This window comes from Solanum verrucosum, unplaced genomic scaffold (assembly GCF_900185275.1).
Source record: "Solanum verrucosum unplaced genomic scaffold, falcon-dt-bn FXZP01000280.1, whole genome shotgun sequence".
Classification (NCBI taxonomy): Eukaryota; Viridiplantae; Streptophyta; class Magnoliopsida; order Solanales; family Solanaceae; genus Solanum; species Solanum verrucosum.
The window spans coordinates 1,783,782-1,805,277 of record NW_026019982.1 but is presented as its reverse complement, the minus strand read 5'-3'; the positions used below and the strand labels follow the sequence as shown (position 1 = coordinate 1,805,277).

At 33.6% G+C, this 21,496-nt stretch overlaps 1 protein-coding gene and 1 long non-coding RNA gene across 2 annotated transcripts; one reads left to right on the top strand and one right to left on the bottom strand.

The window, feature by feature from the left end:
• The first annotated feature begins 580 nt into the window (after positions 1–580).
• On the top strand, positions 581–12,550 carry LOC125817426 (uncharacterized). Its single transcript, XR_007442296.1, has 2 exons — positions 581–655; positions 12,318–12,550. It is a non-coding gene; the product is annotated as an uncharacterized LOC125817426 (long non-coding RNA).
• On the bottom strand, positions 9,840–15,400 carry LOC125817424 (lipoyl synthase, mitochondrial). Its single transcript, XM_049496958.1, has 4 exons — positions 14,811–15,400; positions 13,839–14,050; positions 12,256–12,635; positions 9,840–10,071 (listed from the first exon to the last, which is right to left on the bottom strand). Exons 1-4 carry the CDS (start codon positions 15,251–15,253, stop codon positions 9,964–9,966), a joined length of 1,143 nt encoding a protein of 380 aa, XP_049352915.1. The 5' UTR covers positions 15,254–15,400; the 3' UTR covers positions 9,840–9,963.
• Between the last annotated feature and the right edge of the window lie 6,096 nt (positions 15,401–21,496).

Sequence of the window (21,496 nt, the reverse complement as noted above, 5' to 3'; positions counted from 1 at the left end):
GAATTGGCCAAATTAAGAAAAGAAACAAGAGTGTGGAATACCAAAACTTCCCCCAAAAATGGGTCGTGAAATGCACAAATTTAAATTTAATCAGTTGACAGACCCCTAAATGAGTATCATATATACCGAGCGAGAAACCAAAAAAACAAACTGAATGCAAAAAGTAACCTAAGAAATCCTCCTTGCATGAAAAAAATGGGCAACATCAACAAATTTCAACCAAGTAGAATCAAGTTGTGATGCTTATGTATGGCAAAGTAAAATCAATATTGAAAGAATAATTACATTAAGTTAATGTACAACTGCATGAGATTATTAGCTATAACAACAGCTTACACAAGGCAAATAGCCCATCAGACTTTTGAATACTTACATCTTCTTCTTTTTTCACCTCTCTTCTCTTGGAGGAAGCAAGAGTCAGATGGCTACCTAAGCTTTTCAATCTCAAAAAATGTTGTGTGAACATCAAGTTTTCATTGAGATATATATTTTCTTTAGACGTGATATTAGATATAGTATCTCCATCACAAGCAATATAAAGGAAGACATATTAAATAGTAGTAATAAAAAGGGATCAGGAGGAGTAAACAAACCATTTGTGTGCCCAGAACTTGATAATTCTCAAAGGCTTCGGGGGTTATGTATTCAGTAACATGTATGGATGACTCTAGATGTGCAATAATTGTTCACTGATGTAACAATAAAATTATTTATTCAGTTGTGAATTTCAATTTAGGTTTAAATAAAACCATAGGAAAAAACTTGCTACTCTGTATATTAGATAATATTTTGGAATTTTGAATAAAACTACTCACATCTTTTTATTAGTAAATAAAATTTATACAAAATCATCCAACTAGTTGTATTGGAAATAAATGACTAACATCTTATAAGAGTAATATAACATTATCTATTAAGATATTCAAGATAATAAATGAAAATAATTCAATCAAAACTAATAAGATTTCTTACATGCTTCCAGTTTGATCAATAAAAAATAAATTTTTAAGTCATTATCTATAAAATTAACACAACTTAGTGAAAAAATGAATTTACTTTTACGAATTTAATTTTTTAGTATCAAACTTAACTAGAAAAGAATAACATTTAAAAAATTTATGAGGGGTGGGTCTATGGGGCGGAGCGGGTTCCTTATATATATATATATATATAGTTCCTTATACTTCATTCAATATGGTTGCAAGATTCTCCTAGATAGTATTCCATTGGTAAATACTTTTTCTTCTTTCAATTTTTGTTCAAGTGTTATGAATTAATAATCTAATACCTTTTTTTTAATATGAACAGAAGAAGCCTGTAGGGTGTACAAGACTGACGAGAGTATCCCATTACCGATGAAGAAGCAATTCAATCTTGATATTGATGATATGGCGAAAAATGCAGCAATCTTATGGCTGAAATTGTTGTTTGTTCAACTGGTCTTGCGCTTTATAAGTGGGTAGAATGGAAGGAAGCCAAGAAAACACAGTTGATGGGATTTTGATTCCAAAACGTGTGACAATATTGTACAGAGCACAGATAAGTACATAGAAAACTGAAAAAAAAAAGGGCTCTAGAAATTTCAATTACATTCATTCAACATGATGGCCAAATTCGCGCAATGGAAATGCATTGAGAAGGTGATAACTCCACCATTGAAGAAGCTCTTATGTAGAATGAATGAGATGAAAAGCTTTCTTTTTCCTTTTATTTTTTGTTCTTCTTGAATTCATAATCAACCAATGCAGAAGAGATTCGATGTAGATACAGATAAAATGGCTGAAAAATTTAGCAATCTAGCGGCTGGTACAATGGTCTGTTCTGTTGGCCTTGCAATTTACTAGTTGATAAAGTGGGAGGAATCCCAAGAAAACAACTTTGATGGGGATGATCTGATTCCTAAATGTGAAAGAAGAATCCTGCACAGAGCAAATATAGATAGACAAAAACATGAAATGGAGAAGAAAGGGTTGTAGAACAATGAAAACAAGTCATAGGGTGAGGTTTCAAACTTTTTTCTCTTTATTCTGATGGTAAAATATGTATAGAGTCTGCAAATCTTGATTCGATTGAATTCATTTCATTCATCATGGACTTGTGTGAAGTAGAGATTACTTCCACGAAAACCATAAGAGAGTTGACATTGCCAAAAGCTTTGCAAGAATTAGAATTCGTTCTGTTATATGTAGATCATGTAAGTCTTAGTGATGGTACCAGTTGGTTTAGAGATATTTTGGAGTTGTGTGCTTGTTCCAAACATTTAAGTTTGATTTGTGATACTAAAGAGGTAACCCTTTTTCTTTCCTCCATATGCTTACGATGTTCTTTAATTGTATGCCATACTGCATTTTCTTGATGCCCACGCCCAACTCTTGAACCCTTGCAAATGAAATTATTGCTTACATATCAACATAGTTTTGCTATATGAAAATTATGAGACCTTTGAAGTTGATAAGGGTAATAGGAAGAAAGTGTTGCATATTAGCTTACTTATAAGCTAACCTTTGGATGGCCTTATTAGAAAAAATCTACTGTTTGATGGCTTTTTTTGGGTTAAAAGGCCAGAAGAGACCTGGATTCATAAATAAAACAGATATGGAAGCCATAACACTACGTTTGGGTAAGAAATGTTGGAGTCGTTTGCTTATCCCAAGCATTTGAATTTGATTTGCGTGTTTGTACAAGTTAACCACTTAAAGCTCATAGAATACATATGTGCTAATCATCTTTAATGTTCCTTTATTGCATGACAAAACTTTGTCTTGATGCACATCTCCAAATTTCTAATCATTGCTAGAGTATATTTATTGAATCAAACACAAAGAAAGTGCGTGCAAATTTTATTATTGGTAGCACATCAAAAATAGGTTGATTGGATGAAAAATGGTGAAATCTTTGATTTGAGAAGTGTAATAGGAACATAGCGTTACATTCTGAGTTTCTTTTGATAGGAATATAATGTTGCATTCTGAGTTTCTTTTGATGGTTGTCAGGTTATCATCTTTCTTGAGGTGGGAACTGATATATTGCCAGTAAATAATATCAAGCATCCGGAGTTAGAAATTATGTCATGTCATTCTAGTACTAAAGAGTTTTTAGAAGACTTCATTTTGATTCTTCCAGATTTGGAGACTTTCCAAACGAATTGCACTACACGACTCACTAAGGAGAGATTACAGATTGGCTAAGGATAAAAATTTAGGATATGAGTGAGGATTCACGGATTCAACTGTTTTAGTCTTGTTAGGTTAGAAGTACTTTTCGTGTGTTTTTATTTCTCTGTTTATGTGATTGTGCTTGACAAACATCATATTTTATTATTGCAAATGCAAATTTGTTGGAATGTATGCATCCACCTATGTAGATGGGACCATGTCCTCAACACAGTTACAGTAATAAACAGCAAAGAACAAATACTGAAAGTAAAGATTGACAATCAACTTTACGTGGAAACCTCCTTGCTCAAGGGAGTAAAACCACGACATGTTCTCAACAGGACTCTTCAAACTGCTTCCACTAATCTTCTTCAAGCAAAAGTAAAAGTCAGTTTACAAAATGAGATTAGCTTGGTAATCTCTACACTAAGCAATACCTCCTATCACTTAGCTGAGCCAGAGCAGATACAACACTGCCCACTATACTAATCATAACCTATTAATATAGACTTTAGAGTAAGAAAACTAAGTTACCATTAACCTAGTTCTTACAATGATTCACACAAGATTGAAACATTTCTTTCACAAGTGAAACGAATCCTACAATATAAGCACGATTACAAGCAAACAAAGTAACAACTGGTACAAGAAGTAAATGAAGCACTCTATCAGGTCCCTGCTGTTTTTTGAAGCTTGAAATATCTCTCTTTGAATGAATGATATATAAGACAAGAAGAATTATTATCCAATGTATAAACACCCTCGCCACTTCTGATTGGTGGAGTACTCTGCAACTCCACCAACTTTCTGATGCAGACAACTTTTACAGTTGTACAACATATTGACATTGGACGAGCATACTATGCAGAGGACCAGGTCCCTGCACTTGTGTGGAGATCATCAAAACATCTAGGAGCATTTGCACTTATCATTTTTTCCCTTTTTGATAATGACAAACAACTTATACAGAGCCTCACGTGAGTGTAAAAACATTCATTCAAATACACAACAAATTCCACCATTGTTCAGTGCAGCAATGTTCCCCCTTAGTTCAATGACCCTAATTCCACAGCCGACCTTTACAACAAACTTCCCCCTTTTGACATCATTGAAAAGGTGAAGCAGTAAACATATTCAAGCTAAATGCATGGCAATAAAGAATTCAGGGCCTTGGGCCACACAGAACATGTGTATGTAAGCATAAAGAGAATATTAAACCATACATGAACAGGGCAGAAATATAAATAGCATTAGATCACAAATATTGACCATTGTAGTCAGTCAAAACAACACAAAGCCACAAGAGTTTTGAATCATGGGTTAAAGAGAAAAGAAAAACTAGGGAAACATGACACGTTTAGAACGGAGGGGGAAGGGGATTGAGGGTGCGCATAAGCATAGACAAACACTCATTTGCATTTTCATGAGCCTTGATAAATTGCTTGTTGAGAGCCTTAACTTCCTCACTGAGTAAGGCATTTGTCTTCAGCAACATTGTATTCTCATCCCTCAACTTTTGCAACGCCTGCTCATTTCCATCACTGGTACCAGGTCCCCTCGAAACCACCTTCTATAATTCAGACTTAGTTTAGCGATTTCAACCTCCTTGTCATTCAAAATCCCAGTGAGATCAGTCACTTCCCGTTTAAGAGCAACCTACTGCTCTAGAACATCTGCCACTTGAGATATGCCCCTAGCTTTTCCTTCAACACACTCACATTTCAGCAGGGTAGCAGCAGTAAACATCTGCTTGGTGGTACCAGGTACCCCTCTTCCTAAAGGCACTTCGAAGTGGATGAATACAAAATTCAGCAAGTAACCATATGGAATCCCATGGTTTGCCTTTTTCCAAGTCATTACCATGTGCATGTGTTCTAGCATAATGATAGGAAGGTTTGTCTCTTCAAGTTCATCAAGTTTCTCCATAAGAAAAAGATCACCAACATATGCCACTGTTCTTTTTTCAGTTATGGGCACTAACACCTTGTTGATGAACTCATAAAGCAACTGATATTCCCTTTTGAGAAACTTTTTCGGTAACCCTGCATTCTTGACATCTCCACATTTTGTGGAAAGTTTTATGAAGTCACTGGATGGTTTACAACCTTCAATTGTTTGAATTCCTTTCACAAGAACCCCTAAAATGATCCTTAAAATTTCTTCATCCAGACACATTTCGACATCCCTAACAGTAGTCGTGATTCCACCACCTTTCAGAAGTTCCATTTTGTAGAAAAATTCTCGCACCTCAGGTTCGTGCAAGTACAGAACTGGTGTTCCAAAGAAATGGTTCCATCCTTGAATGGAGACAACATCAAAAGATTTGACATGCCAAATTTGGTTAAAATGTCAGGGTCAAAGACTCTGCCATTTAAAATCTTTTAGTTCTCCATTGTCGTTATCCGTTCCTCCCTTGTCATTTCCTTTTCTTCACTTTGTTTTTGCACCCTAGGACCTGATCCCTTTATGGGTTTTGATTTTTCAGTCACCTATTTTCTAACTTTCTCCCTTTTCACTGGGGATTTCTTTGCACTCTTCTGACTTCCTTTTGATTTAACTCTTTCTTTCTCACTTTCTTTTCTTTTGTTAGTCATATAAGCAGCAACATCCTCTGACTTAGTATCACTAGATCTGATAGGGAGAGGTGTAGAGGTAGGCTTTTCAGGTTCAATACATTCCCTCCTCCTTTTCCTGACCCTTTCCGTTTGAACTTGGCTTGCTGTTATGGCACTCGTTTCACCAACTCCACAAACTGGAGTCGAAGGAGTTTCATCTGAAGGGGGTATGGAAAAGTTGAAGGAACTAGGGTTTTCAACTTCTTAGGAGATAAGAGTCTGGGAAGAAGAGACAGAGTTAGACATTTTGGGAGAGGAAAAAAGATACTTGAAAAACAATTAGAGAATCAGAAGGAAATAACTGAAGAGATTTGAAGAATTTGATTCTTTAAATACTTAGTTTTAGATAGAGTTGAAAGGGTATCGGGTCCCCAATAGTAGCGACCTTTGGTTTTAAAGTGAAAAGACACTTGAAATTGACGCGATGAATGGGCGATGGACGCGTGGCAGTGATGTTGATAGGCAGACAGTGTGATATAAGTGCTACTAACTTTATGAGGACCATGTCCTCGTTTCAATCTGCAACCCAGCCTAGTGTGATTAAATCGTCCCTTCAGCTAGACACACCATGAATGTATACCTGCATTAAGGTACCAAAAGTGAATTCTTTTATGACCAACATTAAAACAAGTATAGATATATGCTCTTCTTAACATAGTCAGCAAGAAGGAGCTTTATGCAAATTGTCAGGAGATCAGGTGATTTTGTGCATCCCCAGCCTCATCATGTTTTTAATGAAACATTTTTTACTCAAGGGCTTTGTAAAGATGACAACCAATTGATCTTCAGTCTTGCAGAATTTCATCACCACATTTTGCTTCTCAACAATGTCCCACAGGAAATGGTGTCTCACATCTATGTGTTTTGTCCTCTTGTGTTGCACAAAATTTTTGGCCATATTCTTTGCACTGGTGTTGTCACATATTAGAGGAATTGTGTTTGTGAGAACATCAAAATCCTCCAGTTGTTGCTTGATCCACAAAAGTTGAGCACAACAAGATCCAGCAGCCATATATTTTGTTTATGTTGTAGACAGTACAACTTAATTCTGCTTCTTTGTCCCCAAAGAGATCAGTGATGATCCTAGAAAGTGTGTCATGCCTGATGTACTCTTTCGATCCACAAGAAGTCCTCATAGTCAGCATCATCATAGCCAATTAGATCAAATGAATCACCTGTTGGGAAGGTAAGGACCAGGTCCTGCATTCCCTTCAGATATCTCAGAATTCGTTTGGCTGCCTTCAGATGTGACTCATTTGGTGCTGCTTGAAACCTTGCACACATCCCTAAACTGAAGACTATGTCTGGTTGCTTGCAGTGAGGTATAAGAGTGACCCGATAATTCCCCTGTACATGGTCTGATTTACCTCTACACCATCTTCATCTTAGTCAAGTTTCACACTTGTGCTCTTAGGAGTGTCCAGAACCTTTGCCTCAAGTAAATTCAATTTCTTGAGCAATTCTTTGATATACTTCTCTTGACATATTGAGGTGCCTTAAGACGACTGTCTGATTTGCAAACCTAGAAAGAAAGTAAGCTCCCCTATCATGCTCATTAAAAATTCACTACTCATCAACTCAGCAAACTTTTTGCAAAGTGAGTCTGAGGTGGCTTCAAGTATGATGTCATCTACATATACCTGCACAATCAATAACTCCTTACCTCTGGATTTTAGATGGGACCAGGTCCTCAATACAGTTACAGTAATAAGCAGTAAAGAACAAATACTGAAAGTAAAGATTGACAATCAACTTTACGTGGAAACCTTCTTGCTCAAGGGAGTAAAGCCACGACATGTTCTCAACATGACTTTTCAAGCTCCTTCCACTAATCTTCTCCAAGCAAAAGTAAAAGTCCGTTTACAAAATGAGATTAGTCTGCTAATCTCCACACTAAGCAATACCTCCTATCACTTAGCTAAGCCAGAGCAGATACAACACTGCCCATTATACTAATCCTAACCGATTAATATAGACTTTAGAGTAAGAAATTAAGTTACCCTTAACCTAGTTCTTACAATGATTCACACAAGATTGAAATGTTTCTTTCATAAGTGAAACGAATCCTACAATATAAGCACGATTACAAGCAAACAAAGTAACAGCTGGTACAGAAAGCAAATGAAGCACTCTATCAGGTCCCTGCTGTTTTTTGAAGCTTGAAATGTCTCTGTTTGAATGAATTATCTTTTTTGTTGTTTGTAAGTTGAATATATTGGACAAGAAGAATTATTATCCAATGTACAAACACCCTCGTCGCTTCTGATTGGTGGAGTACTCTGCAACTCCACCAACTTCCTGACGCAGACAGCTTTTACAGTTGTACAGCATATTGACACTGGACGAGCATACTCTGCAGAGGACCTGGTCCCTGCACTTGTGAGGAGATCATCAAAACATCTAGAAGCGTTAGCACTTATCAAGTTTCGTACAGAGGATGGTGAGCTCATAGCAGAAGTATACGTTCTTAATTCGTACAGAGGATTATTTGCTCTCAACAGAAGTAGTGCACAATCCAAAACCTTATAAGAGAGTATCCATTCTTAGAAATAAGAAGTTATTTTGAACTCCATATTATCAGAAAAGAGATTGGAGAAGTTGTGCAGCCAAACAATTGTTCCATGATTTGGTCACTCTCTATGTTGTTGGACCACTTTTTTGAAAGAATGCTTTTGTACAAGTCATTTTGAATTTGTTCGGTTTCTTTTTGTGCAACTAACTAGTTTTTTTTGGAGTTACTTTGCATGATCCTCTATTGAGAAAAACTGATGAAGTTACTGTTTGTGTACATTTGGGAGAAAATGAGAAAAAACTTCTTTTTGGTTGATGGTTTAAAATAGTTCCTCAAGTATCAATTGAATACTTTTCGTTACCAAGCTAAACGGTTGTATATTTACTTACAAGTTAGATATAAGATACCTTTTGATGGCCTTACAAGAGAAGAAGTTAAATGTCTTTGCTAGGAAGGAAAACATTTTTCAATTTTCTCATGTTAGATTGGTCAAAATATTTTAGAAAGCGGAAAACAAGTTACTTTAAAATGACTTTTCTACGGAAAACAAGCTCTACAAGGTAACTTGTTCCTTCACCTTCAGTAAGTCATTTCTCATCATTCCAGAAATGTATGAAGTTGAATCCTTGACTTTCGTTTCTTCAACGAGTGCACATGTGAAGTGGAGATTACTTCCACTGCACTAGTCAGGAATTTGACATACATAATTTGTATTTATGATCATGAAATGCATTTTATAAACAGTGTCATTTTATAAGCTTTTGTGTTGGAGCTTTATCTTTTCTACTTAAATAATATGTCCCTTTAAATCCTTTTGTAGAATGCTTTTGTAGAAATGACCAAGAGACATTGTTACAATTTTGTTTTTTTTAAATGACCATTCCAACATTCCATTTGACAACTCCTCGATTTAAATGGATTTCCATTGACAAATTGACAACCACAAAAATGATAATGTAAAACTGTTTCATAGAAACGCCAAGAAAGGTTGAATTGGCCAAATTAAGAAAAGAAAGAAGAGTGTGGAATGCCCAAACTTACATGTTACTAGCAATTACAAATTTTCACATCAACTATTTCCCCCAAAAATGGGTTGTGTAATGGACGAATTCAGATTCAGTCCATCGTCAAACCCCTATAAGAGGATAATACACCGAGTGAGAAACCAAATAAACAAACCGGATGCTGACGGTAGCCTTGTTGCTAAAACGCCCATAACACGGAAATAAAGTTCCTTACGGAATGACAAGACAGTAATGTAGACACAAGATACCAAATGACATCCATACACCATACAAGGCCTTAGAAATCCCCTTGCATGAAAAAATTGGGCAACATCGACAAATTTCAACCAAGTTGAACTATAAAATTGCACAAAATCAAGCTTTCTGATGCTTATGTATGGCAAAGTAAAATCAATATTGAAAGGATAATTACATTAAGTTAATGTACAACTGCATGAGATTATTAGATATAGCAACAGCTTACATAAGGCAAATATTATAGCCCATCAGACTTTTGAATATCTACACCTTTTTTTTGGAGCTCTTTTCTCTTAGAGGAAACATGGCCAACAGAAAACAAGAGTCAGATGGCTAACTAAGCTTTTCAATCTCAAAAAATGTTGTGTGGACATCATGTTTGTGGTACAAAATGCAATGTATCATCTCAAAGCCAGAAGCTAAGACGAGGATGCTGCACGATCAGATTCTATCATGGATTTAATATAGAATTCCCCTGCCTTGTATGACGACCTAACCATGGGGCCAGAAGCCACATATCGAAATCCCTGCAGAAAAACCAAGTAGTTTATTAACAGTACCCAAATAACTAGGTGGCATTTGATATCAAAATATAGTAATGAAGCAACATTTCAAGCTTCGAGTTCAACCATGTCGATGCAACAATAAAGTAGTTCCAATTAAACATTGCTAGATGATGCTGAGTGAAGTTAGGCAAAATAAAATGCAGAAATAAGAAAAATAACCAATCCATGCTATATTTTGAGCAAGAAGGCCAGAGACGTAATTCTCAGATTTATCCATTACCTGTACGACTAGTTTAAATACTTGAAACTCGGAATTGACTTGTTATAAATCAGAGATTTGAACACTCAAAGTTCTTTCTAATTTTTCTTCGAAAATACATACAGTCATAATTTTAAAAAATCAAAACGAGATATTAAAATTCGTACTTGCACCAAAACAAAAGATGAACTGCAACAGAATGTAAAGTCAACATAATTTTGAGTTGTTCCAGATTGCAGGTCACTGGGGCATCAGTGCATCTCCTCCTCACATACCCGAACCATCTTGTCCACCACGGAGGCCACTCCTACCTTGTCCTGAATATCAAGGTTCCCTGTTCCTCACAAGCACTACTACATCCACCATTCGTCCTTGTGAGGAACAAACACTTACCAACATACATTTGCACCAAGTCCATACAAATAAGTAACTATCCTCCAAAAACATGAAAAATGAAGAATCTTTCCAGAAAGCAGAACTACACCAAAGCAGCCACCGTAGAATCGCAAAATAACATAGGATCTACCCAAAATTAAAATTATCTTCTAAACAAATCCCTAGAAATTTTCCTTCAACCCTGATTGCCAGGGGGTTTTAGTGGGATAATGTTCTCATAGAAACACAAAGAGTTACAATGTTTATCAGAAAAATAAAACTAGAAAACAAAAGAAGAACCTAACATAACCATACAGTTCACCATGGGCGCTATTCAGCAACAGCGTACCAATGTAATCCCACAAGTGGGGTCTGATCCGTGGGCTCTACTTGAGTTAATATAATCACATTGGTTTTGTCTCATCCTACTAGCTAAAACAATTAGGACTTCACACATTAAAAAATGGGAAATAATCTGGCAAGATCAGACCTTTTGACTAATAAAAATTTTCCAATGTCGGAGGCAAACTTAATTCCTCACTCAATGAATAGAGAATTCCATTCACAACAAAGCCATTGACCCCTCACTGGTGCAAGTAGTGAGTTACCATAATGTACCTCTTAAGAGGAGGGCGAAATCACAGCATGATCCCCAGATTTTTCACAACTCATATTAGTCCACCCAATCCCAATTGTCTAGTCTTAAAAGGCATAAACTGCTCATTCTTCCTTCCTTTGCATCCCAGCTCCACGGAAACTATGATGTCTATCAGCAGACATGTGGTTTTGCCTTACATGCACACTTGTAGAAGACCAACTAATCCATCAAATATTTTAACATAAAGAGAACTTTCAAATACACCCCTTCCCTTCTGATAATTTAATAATCAAGAAAACCAGAATATCCCTTTCCGTAACTTGGAAGATGACAACTAAGCATAATTGGGGGCTTGGATCTGAACATCTAAAGGTAAAAAGAACAAATATGCTCAACTTCTTTATGGATATTGGAGAATTAAAGGGAGAAGTACAGAAACATCTCATGTGAAGCTGTTTGAAGAAAAGGCGTCATTGTTGCTTCAACCAGTATGAGGGCTCTAGATTGAAAGAGGTTCTCAAAAGTAAATCTATTTGCTTATAGCACCCCCCTTCGTTTCTTTACTTTCTATGATTAACTACAAAACCCTGCCCTTCATGAAAGAAAACCACAATAACTCCAGATTGCTCCCTTTGCGTAATCTCAAACATTGAAAAAAACAGATGTAAAGAAAAAAAGCAAGGACTCCAAGGATTTGCCACTACTCAATATTGTGCCAAATGGGCAATGGACTGACAAATTAATACAATGATGCACCTTTGGCCTTCACCTAATTAATTTCAACCTTCTCCATTGTAGCAAACTTACAATCTCCAAACCTTAAAACAGATTAGACATTGAGATATATATTTTCTTTAGACGTGATATAGTATCTCCATCACAAGCTACATACTATATTACCCAATACCCACTCAGGAACATGATATGCAGGAAGACATATTAAAAAATAAAAAGGGAGGAGGAGGTAACAAACCATTTGTGTGCCGAGAACTTGATAATTCTCAAAGGCGTCGGGGGTTATGTATTCAGTAACAGGCATGTGACGCTTTGATGGTCTCATGTACTGGCCAAATGTCATTACATCAACACCCGCTGCACGCACTTTTTCCATTGTTCTAACAACTTGTTCGGGGGTTTCCCCACAGCCCAACATTATTGAAGTCTTTGTCAATGTCCCAGCAGGGGCATACTCCTTGGCCATCTTCAGAACGTCCATGGACTGCTTGAAGTTAGCACGATGATCTCGTACTACACTCTGAAGCTCTTCAACAGTTTCAATGTTATGAGCAAAAACATCTAATCCAGATTTCGCAACTTTCTCTACACACCCAGGATCACCTCGAAAATCTGGAGCTGCAGCATGAAATCAGATAATATCACAACCTTTTTGTTTGACTTTGACTATGTGATCGGACAAACAGATACACAAATAGGCTGGCGTTATACAAATTCCAATGTCAATATGTCATTCACTATTTCTTTTCTTTGATTAAACTTTTAAAAAGAAGGTAAATATGACTGAGAATAGCACTTGGACAAAGGGAACCATTACACTTGCCAAAATCCCTGTTTGAGCAACTAGAGTGCCAACTAAACAAAGGCTCCAAACCACCTATTTACGTATTCTTAACTGATGGATAAAAGGAAAATAAAGGGACAAAAGTTAAACTTCTATAATTTGTATGTGTTTAATTAGTTATATAATGGAAGGAAAAGCATAAATGGTATCTATAAACAAGATCCTTTGTCTATAGGACTTTGACAAAATCTTGTGACCAGCTCCTGCTCCTCTCATTTCAAAAAAGAAAAAAAAAAATTCAACTTAAATGACATTTTCCCAGTAAACTCATTTTATAATAACTTCTGCGATACCCAAATGAACGTTAGATCGCTTAATATCCAGAAAGCTAAAACAAGGTATAGACTACTTTTGTAACTGTATTTAAAGGTCAAAAACTAGGAAGTAATACCTTTAATCATATGTCTTACAAACAGAATATCTAGATTCTCAAAAGAATCAGACCAAAATAAATATGTGAATTTCATACTCCAGAAAGTGTCGTTATGTCATGAGCTCTGTTGGCATTAATTTGTCATGGCTACGAGAAAAGGATAGACGTTACTGGATGAGATTCAGGCACTCATACAGCCAAGGTCCACTAACAACCCGAAGATAATCAAATCAAATTACAGCACATCAAACTGATGGCGCAGGGGGAGAAGGAGAAAGAGCCAAAGAGGATGAAGTACAAAAACAGAAGCATGTGTATGGATGACAAGAAGTTGGACTTCTTATTATGACGCTAGATGTGCAATGATTGTTCAGTGATGTAACAATAAAATAAGGAACACCACTTATTTGCACAAGGCAGACTGTTGCCATTTATCAGTCTAATTGCAGTAACTTTATTGAACTTTTGTAGACTATCTTATATATCAGATCAAGCACAAAGGTAATAGAGTAAACAAAGTCTGAAGCCATATAAATGTTCACAGCTTTTTGGGGTTCTGGTCTAGGAAGAAAGTTAACAAGGTATTTAAAAAAGGAGCGCTTACTCAGTGCTTCTATGAGTATATGTGGCTTCAATGCCTTCAACTTCTGCACTGTCTCAGTGAAATGACCACTTCCTTGATCAGGTAAATCATCACGGTCAACACTAGTGATCACAATGTAATCTAATCCCCATGAAGCAATGGCCTCAGCCACATTGGCAGGTTCATTTGGGTCAGGAGGAGGTGGAGTGCGTGAAGTCTTCACATTGCAGAATCTGAAATTTCAAAGGCCAGATTTAGTAAATGATTATCACATGGATCATAAGTCTTGTTTATCCATGCCTGAAGCAAATCTAAATTCAATCTACTTTAAAAGATCTCTTCTACCCTTCCTCAATAACCACAGTGCACATACACTAAAAACAGGTTGGCTGAGAGAGAGAAAAAGAGATGAGCCAAGAAATTAAAATTCTTGTTTCTCATCCCTATCTAACAGAATCCACTATGACCATGAAAATCCAAATTAACTTTCACTGTTATTATTGTTATACCTTCAGTTCCTAACTACAATCTACTACCATAATACTTTTGGCATGTCAATTCATTTCCATCATTCAGCTTATTTTGCATCCGTCATATTGACAGAAGTGTCTAGGATAGTAGGAAAGTGTCACCATGTTATCTATTTTGTTGAACAAATATATCCAGTTCAGTTCCTTTCTCACACAGAAACATAACAAAGAGATAAACGCAATTGTGCTTACACATCGTCATTTAACATTTCCTTCCTTTCCCCTCACCTCATCTCCCCCAAACAAAAAAAAAACTTCCCTTAGCTCTAACTATCAACTGCCAGAAAAGGAAAAAAGAATCTTTCTTTTCTACAATAAGGAAAAATACAATCTTTCTCCTTAGAAACTCATGTACAACAAAATTTCAATTTAACATCAATCAATCAACTAAAACTCAATCCCAAACTAATTTGAATCAGCAATAAATCATAATGTATAGACAGAATTCAAGAAATTGCATCACCTGCAACCTCTGGTACAAGTATCACCTAGAATCATGATGGTAGCGGTAGCTGTACCAGTTTCACCACCGGACCAGCACTCTCCCAAATTAGGGCATTTCGCCTCTTCACAAACAGTATGAAGCTTCAATTCCCTCAATTTCTTCTTGATCTGTGTGTATTTCTCTCCTCCAGGTATAGCTTCCTTCATCCATTTCGGTTTAGGAAGCGGCTTCTTCTTCGTCCCTACCTCAACTGAATACTCTTTATCCGATTGGAGTCTAGTGAAATCGGATAGCGTCAGTGACTCCGCCGCTAACCGGTGGCGTAATCCCTCTAGGGTTTGAGGGTATTGTGGTGGAGATGCTGGTGTGGCGGTGGAAGAAGAGAATAATTGAGGTAAGAGATAGTGGTGGCGATTGGATTTGAGTGATCGGGAAACGAGAGATGTGAAACGGGAATTCATTTTTCCGGCGGATTTGGATGCTCTATCGACGCCGGAGGGAGAAGGAAAATTGGCTCACTTTTCCCCTCTTTACTCAGTTTCCAGTTTGGCTGGTTGACATTGGGTGGTTGAAAAAGGTGTGGGGCCAAGGATGGGTGGGGCTAACTAATTTGGTAGGAGGCGGAAGGGATAACTAATTTCGAGATTAATTTTCAGATGCGTTATTCATATTTGGTTGAAATAAAATTACGATAATATATATCTTGATTAATTATTTCAAGATTGTAGTATTATGTTTATCCCACTCTAAGTGAGGATTAAGGAATAACTAATTTCGAGAATAATTTTTGGATGAGTTTAACTCATGTTTAATTAGGAGAAAATTAGGGGATAACTTATTCTAAGAAAGATTAGTTATCTCAAAATAGTAATGTTATTATTTTATACCACGTTGAAGGTGTGATAACAATCTTAATATAACTATTCTCAACATAATTTTGAAATAACATGTTCTTTGATCAAATGAGCCTTTAAAATATTGTATCCTGATATTTAATTTTTATTTTTATTTTATTTCACATTAAGTGTTCGGTACCCTATTAAAGACACAATTTTAAGAACATTGATTCATTTTGGTCACCAAATCACAGAGAAAATTACATCAATTTGGTCATTGTGGCTACTTCTTTTATTATTCATCTTTTTTTGTAACTTGGAGTTAGAAATATAACAATTAAACTATACGGTACAACATCCTAAAATTTGAAATTAAAATGTGATTTCAACCCTTTCAAATATGAAAACATGAATTACAAAAACCAAAGTTTCTACAATTTTATAAAAGCACTTTTTTTAAAATTGCCAAATATCAATATAAATTAAATAATGCTTAAAAGTTATTTTAACCAACTTATGTACTCATCCAAATAATCCATCTTAATAAGAGCGCACGACTTATAGATTCAACAATATATAGTAACATGGAAAATTACGATTTTAAACTCTTCGGTCTTTGGCCAATTAATTTGCAAAATGTATAGAATGTGTATATTTATACTAGATATACAAAATAGCATACATATATTATTCATATAATACACAGATACATACACAACATACATTGATAGAATATTTATATAACATATATTTCAGTCATGTCGATAAACTCGTTGGCCAAACTATATATACATAACTTTCCTTATATAATTCAAAGAGATATTAGGTTCAATAGAGGGAGGCTGAAGCAAGAAGCCCAAATAATTTGCCTTCTATTATCATATGGGTTGAACTGATGGTCCGCTTAGAGAAGCCCAAATAAGTTGGGAGAGATTATTATTATTAGGAAAAATTACGTATATAAGCAAACATATAATAGTTAATTACTTAACTTAGCTATAGTTTGCCTTAATTACAATTCGCAGCCTACTTTTAGTTATAATTACGCAGCTCAGCTTTTTAGTTTTGTATAATTCGCACGTTTGTATAATTCGGATTTTGTATAATATAATTTGTATAACTTTTGTATAATTCATAATTTGTATAATATATTTTGTATAACTGTTTACACTTTTGATGTTTGTAATTGTATAAATTCTTTATTTTGAGTTTATACAAAAATAATTGAATTATACAAATGTACCCACGAAATATACAAACCTGCGAATTTATACAAATCTACGAATTATACAAACGAGATAGCTTAAATTGTAGCTACAGCCCATAAATATGCAAACTATAGCTATGGAGCATAATTAAGTTTATTATAGTGGCTATTTGTGAAAGTTCCTCTTATTATTATTAGAGAGACTAGATATAAGAGTCTGTGTGAGCACGGACCCAAGGACCCGTTACTCTCTTTATCTCAATTTATGTACATAGATTTAATTTGGAGGGTCATTTAAATTTATATGATTTTTAAAGAGTAATTTTCACATATAGCAAACACAAAAATCATATTTGTATGTTATAGCTATATAGTTTGTATAATTGTGCTCCACTTTATGGTTGCTATGGCTTTTTCGCTATACATATATACAAAAGAAGCTGACTATTTCGCTTTACATATATACAAAAGAAGCAATTGTATAATCTGTTTTGGTATTGTATAATATGTGTTTGTATAAAGCGAGAAAGTGAGAAAGGCAAAAGAGAATTGGGCAGGAGAATATTTGTATTGTATAATTATAAGTGTATAGGACGAAGATGTATGTATTTGCATGTGTATATACAATTTTCTCTCGCTTTATACAAACAGAAACGCAATTTATACATTTTTGTTTGTATAAAGCGAGGGAGAGACTGGTGAGCGAGATTTGGGAGCACGAGTGAGATTTGGGAGCACGAGTGAGATTTGGGAGCGCGAGTGAGATTTGGGAGCGCGAGTGAGATTTGGGAGAGGAGAACGAAAATATATGTATATATACAATTTTCTCTCGCTTTATACAAACACAAACACATTTTATACATTTGCGTTTGTATAAAAGCGAGAGAGGCGAGGGAGAGACTGCCGAGAGTGGCGAGCGAGATTCACCAGGGAAAGAGGCGAAATAACAACAGTTTGCTATGGGGGTACAATTAAATCAAACTTTGGTTATGACATTTAATTTGAATTAATAGTTTGTTATTATATACAATTTTCCCATTTTTAAATAATTAAATTGTTGATTGTTGTAATCTATATTTTTACGTATTTTTTAAATAATAAATATTACTTCATCTGTTCCAATTTATGTGACACATAAATAGAATTTAAAAAATGAAACAATTTTTTAATATATATTTTAAAGATATTTTTAAGTTGTTAATTATTGTAATTTATGTGGCACTTGTAGAATTTCAAGACTCAATGAATTTTTTTAATTTAAATACTTTCAATTGTTAATTATTGTGACCTGTAGTACTTTTTACGTCATTTTCAAACAATATATGGTACTTCTTTTGTCTCATTTTATGTGTCATCGATAGAACTCAAAACTCAACCAAATCTTTTATGTCTTTTAAATAACTTAAATTGATAATTATTATAATTTATAATATTGTTTATGTAATTTTCAAATAGATAACAAGACTAAAAAAAAGTAAGATAAAGAACTTAGAACCAAAAAAAAACACAAAATTACTAGCCGCTTCTATAAATGATCAAAGTACCCTTTTCTAGAAAGCAAACATGTTGACGAAGACCTGCTTCCTCGACTTTTTCATATAATAATGGAGTAATAATTAATTGCACAACTTGTAATATCTAACTTAGTTGTGATGTATGTAATTATAGCTCTTATCGTCACTTTTATATATAGCAGTAAAGTAATAATTAGTTGCACAATTAATTTGTAATATCTAACTTAATAATTAGTTGTACTGTATATAATTATAACACTTATTATCACTTTTATATAGTATTAAAGTAATATTTAGTTGCACAATTTGTAATAACTAACTTAACTAGTGTACTGTATATTAATTATATATAACTCTTATTATCACTTCTATATAGTAATTAAAGTAATAATTAGTTGCACAATTTGTACTATATAACTTAATAAGTTGTACTTTATATAATTATAACTCTTATTATCATGTTTAGTAAGATAAAATGTCTCTCTTCTAGTAAGATAAGATCATCACAATGAATCTTTTAATAGGGAGGTTTATCCTTCTTATCGAGCTTATCAACACCAATTTAATTTAATTAAATCCGTGAATTTTGAATATCAAATAAATATAAAGACAATAATTTAATTTAATTCGTGAATTTTGAATATCAAATAAATTTAACTAAAAAGGTATATTTTTGTGATGACATGTTTAGTTAAATGAGATCAAATAGAAAATTAACTTTTTTTAGGAGATGACTAAATTTTTTTTTTCAATCAACAATTAAAAACAATACATTGATATCAAGATCTAGATAAAAGAAGCACTAAAATAGTAAAACAATATTTCCGAACTCATAAGTATACTCTATTATTTTTATTTTTTATTTTCATTCGATATTTGATTTTTGCTCTAGAAATCGACAATTCAAACTATGTGATTGAAAAATTCCCAATCAATATATACTCAAAAGGGAGAAAATGATCCAATCAATAATTTCTCTTCCTAAAAAACTTAATGTATATTTTCATCCATATAAAAATTCACACTACATATATGAAACCTTTTTTTTAATGTCATACATTGATATAGATTAAAAAAACTAAAAATCGTAGAATGATATGATTCAGTTCTCATTTGACCTCTTCATTTGTCTTCTTTCATATCTAGTCACTGTCACCTACTCATAATAATAATATTAAGAAATTCAAAAGTATAATGAACTAATTGTCACGTCAGAAATTCAAGATTAAAATTAATAATTATTTTTTAATATAAAAAAAGTAATTATTTATAATATTGTTCAGTTCTCAAAAAGATATTTAGTAAACAAAATAATTTAATAAATTGTATTTTATATTTATTATTTTCTTAATAATATGAAATAAATATTTTTTTAATTACCTAATTAATAAAAGATTTTTTTCATGTTGTGACGATTAATTTAGTGTGATCATACTATTATTCATTGCGTTGTCCAATATATAGCAACGAAAAATAATATATAATTTATTCATTGCGTTGAGTCAAAACAAAATGAAAAGGTGCCACGTCCCCCGCCCCCCTCTTCCAAGAAGAGTTATCCCTATTGCTCCTATATTATAAGAAAAAATAAATGAGAATAATGTGTATATAAATATTTTGGCACATTAATTGGATTTAGCTTTGTTTCTGTAGTATTCACTTCATTTCAAATTAATTGAATTGTTTGGGTGTTTTATACCTTTTAAAAAAAGAAGATTAAGACATAAATTAGGCATAACTTTCCATTTTTACCCTCATTAATTATTATAAAATTTATAATTAAAATAACTAAATATTAATTAATCACTAATTTCAATACTAACTAATGAAGGATAAAATTGGAAGAATACTTTAAAAGTAGTCTTGAAAACTGAACAATTAATCTAATTTGAAAAATGAAAAATGTATCTAACAATTCAATTAATTTGAAATGGAGGGAGCAGAGGCGGAGCCAAGGTTAAGAGTTTTGAGGTTCTAAATCAATTTTGTTTGCGGGTTCACATGTTAATACATATATTTATTTAATTTTCTAATACATATATAGAATCTACGAAAAAGCTAATGGGTTCGTCCGAACCCATGAATCCCCACCTAGCTCCGTCTCTAGGATGGAGTAGTAGATATTGGTAGATTTCGTAATCAAAATGACTATAATTGGACTAAAAGTTTGAAACAAATTGGAATGAAATGATGATATTTTATTAAATGACAAAAACCAAATAGGGAAAAAAGAAAACTAAACGAAATTGACAAGCCTTTTTATTTGAACTGCCAATGGTCTTATCTAACAAGTGGCAAAAGAAAAAAGAAAAAAAAACTTTTCTATATGATCACAACAATGAAAAAAACCTTCCTTTATCTTTTGATAAGAATTATCGAGTTTGAGTCATATACTGAATAAGAAATTATTTTTATCAAAAAGCGTTTTATTTTTTTTAATGTGAGATTTTCAGACGTTAATTCAGATTTAATGTATTTCATTGAGATGATGTGATATTGAATGAAAAAAAAAAGATACAAATTTAATGCAAAGCATATAAAGTATTTTAAGATTTCCTTATTGGTTGGAAAAAAATAATACTTAAACCATTAACCATGCTTCATTTGGATTGATTGTGACTTTAGTTACTAGCATCATTATCATTAAATATATGTTCACTTATTTTCAGTGGCATTATTTAATTTTATTTAATTTGTTTAATTATCTATTTTCTGATTGGTATATACACTCTTTTCTTTTGAACTAAAACTTATTTGTGGTAGCGCGCTATTTAAAAGTAACTGATAAGTGATAATCAAGCATCAAGTGTTTAAAAACACTTTTAGGTACCCAAGTTAATTGCTTAATATCTAAGTTGTTACGTATTTGAATAGAAATGTTGAATTCGCTAATAAGTAATTAATTTGACAAAAAGGTACAAGATAATTAATTTTCCATTTAAAATCATGACTTAAATAGCCTAAAGTAATTGTTTATGCCATGTCCCTACTAATATGTGCTTGGGGAATAAATTGAGTGTCCCAATTGTTTATTCACTTCCAGTGTAGTTAATTAGTAAATTTTATATTAGATAGTATAGTATGAATTGTGATTTGTTTCCATTGAACACATGCAGTTATATGATAAAATTTCTATATTAAATGCTT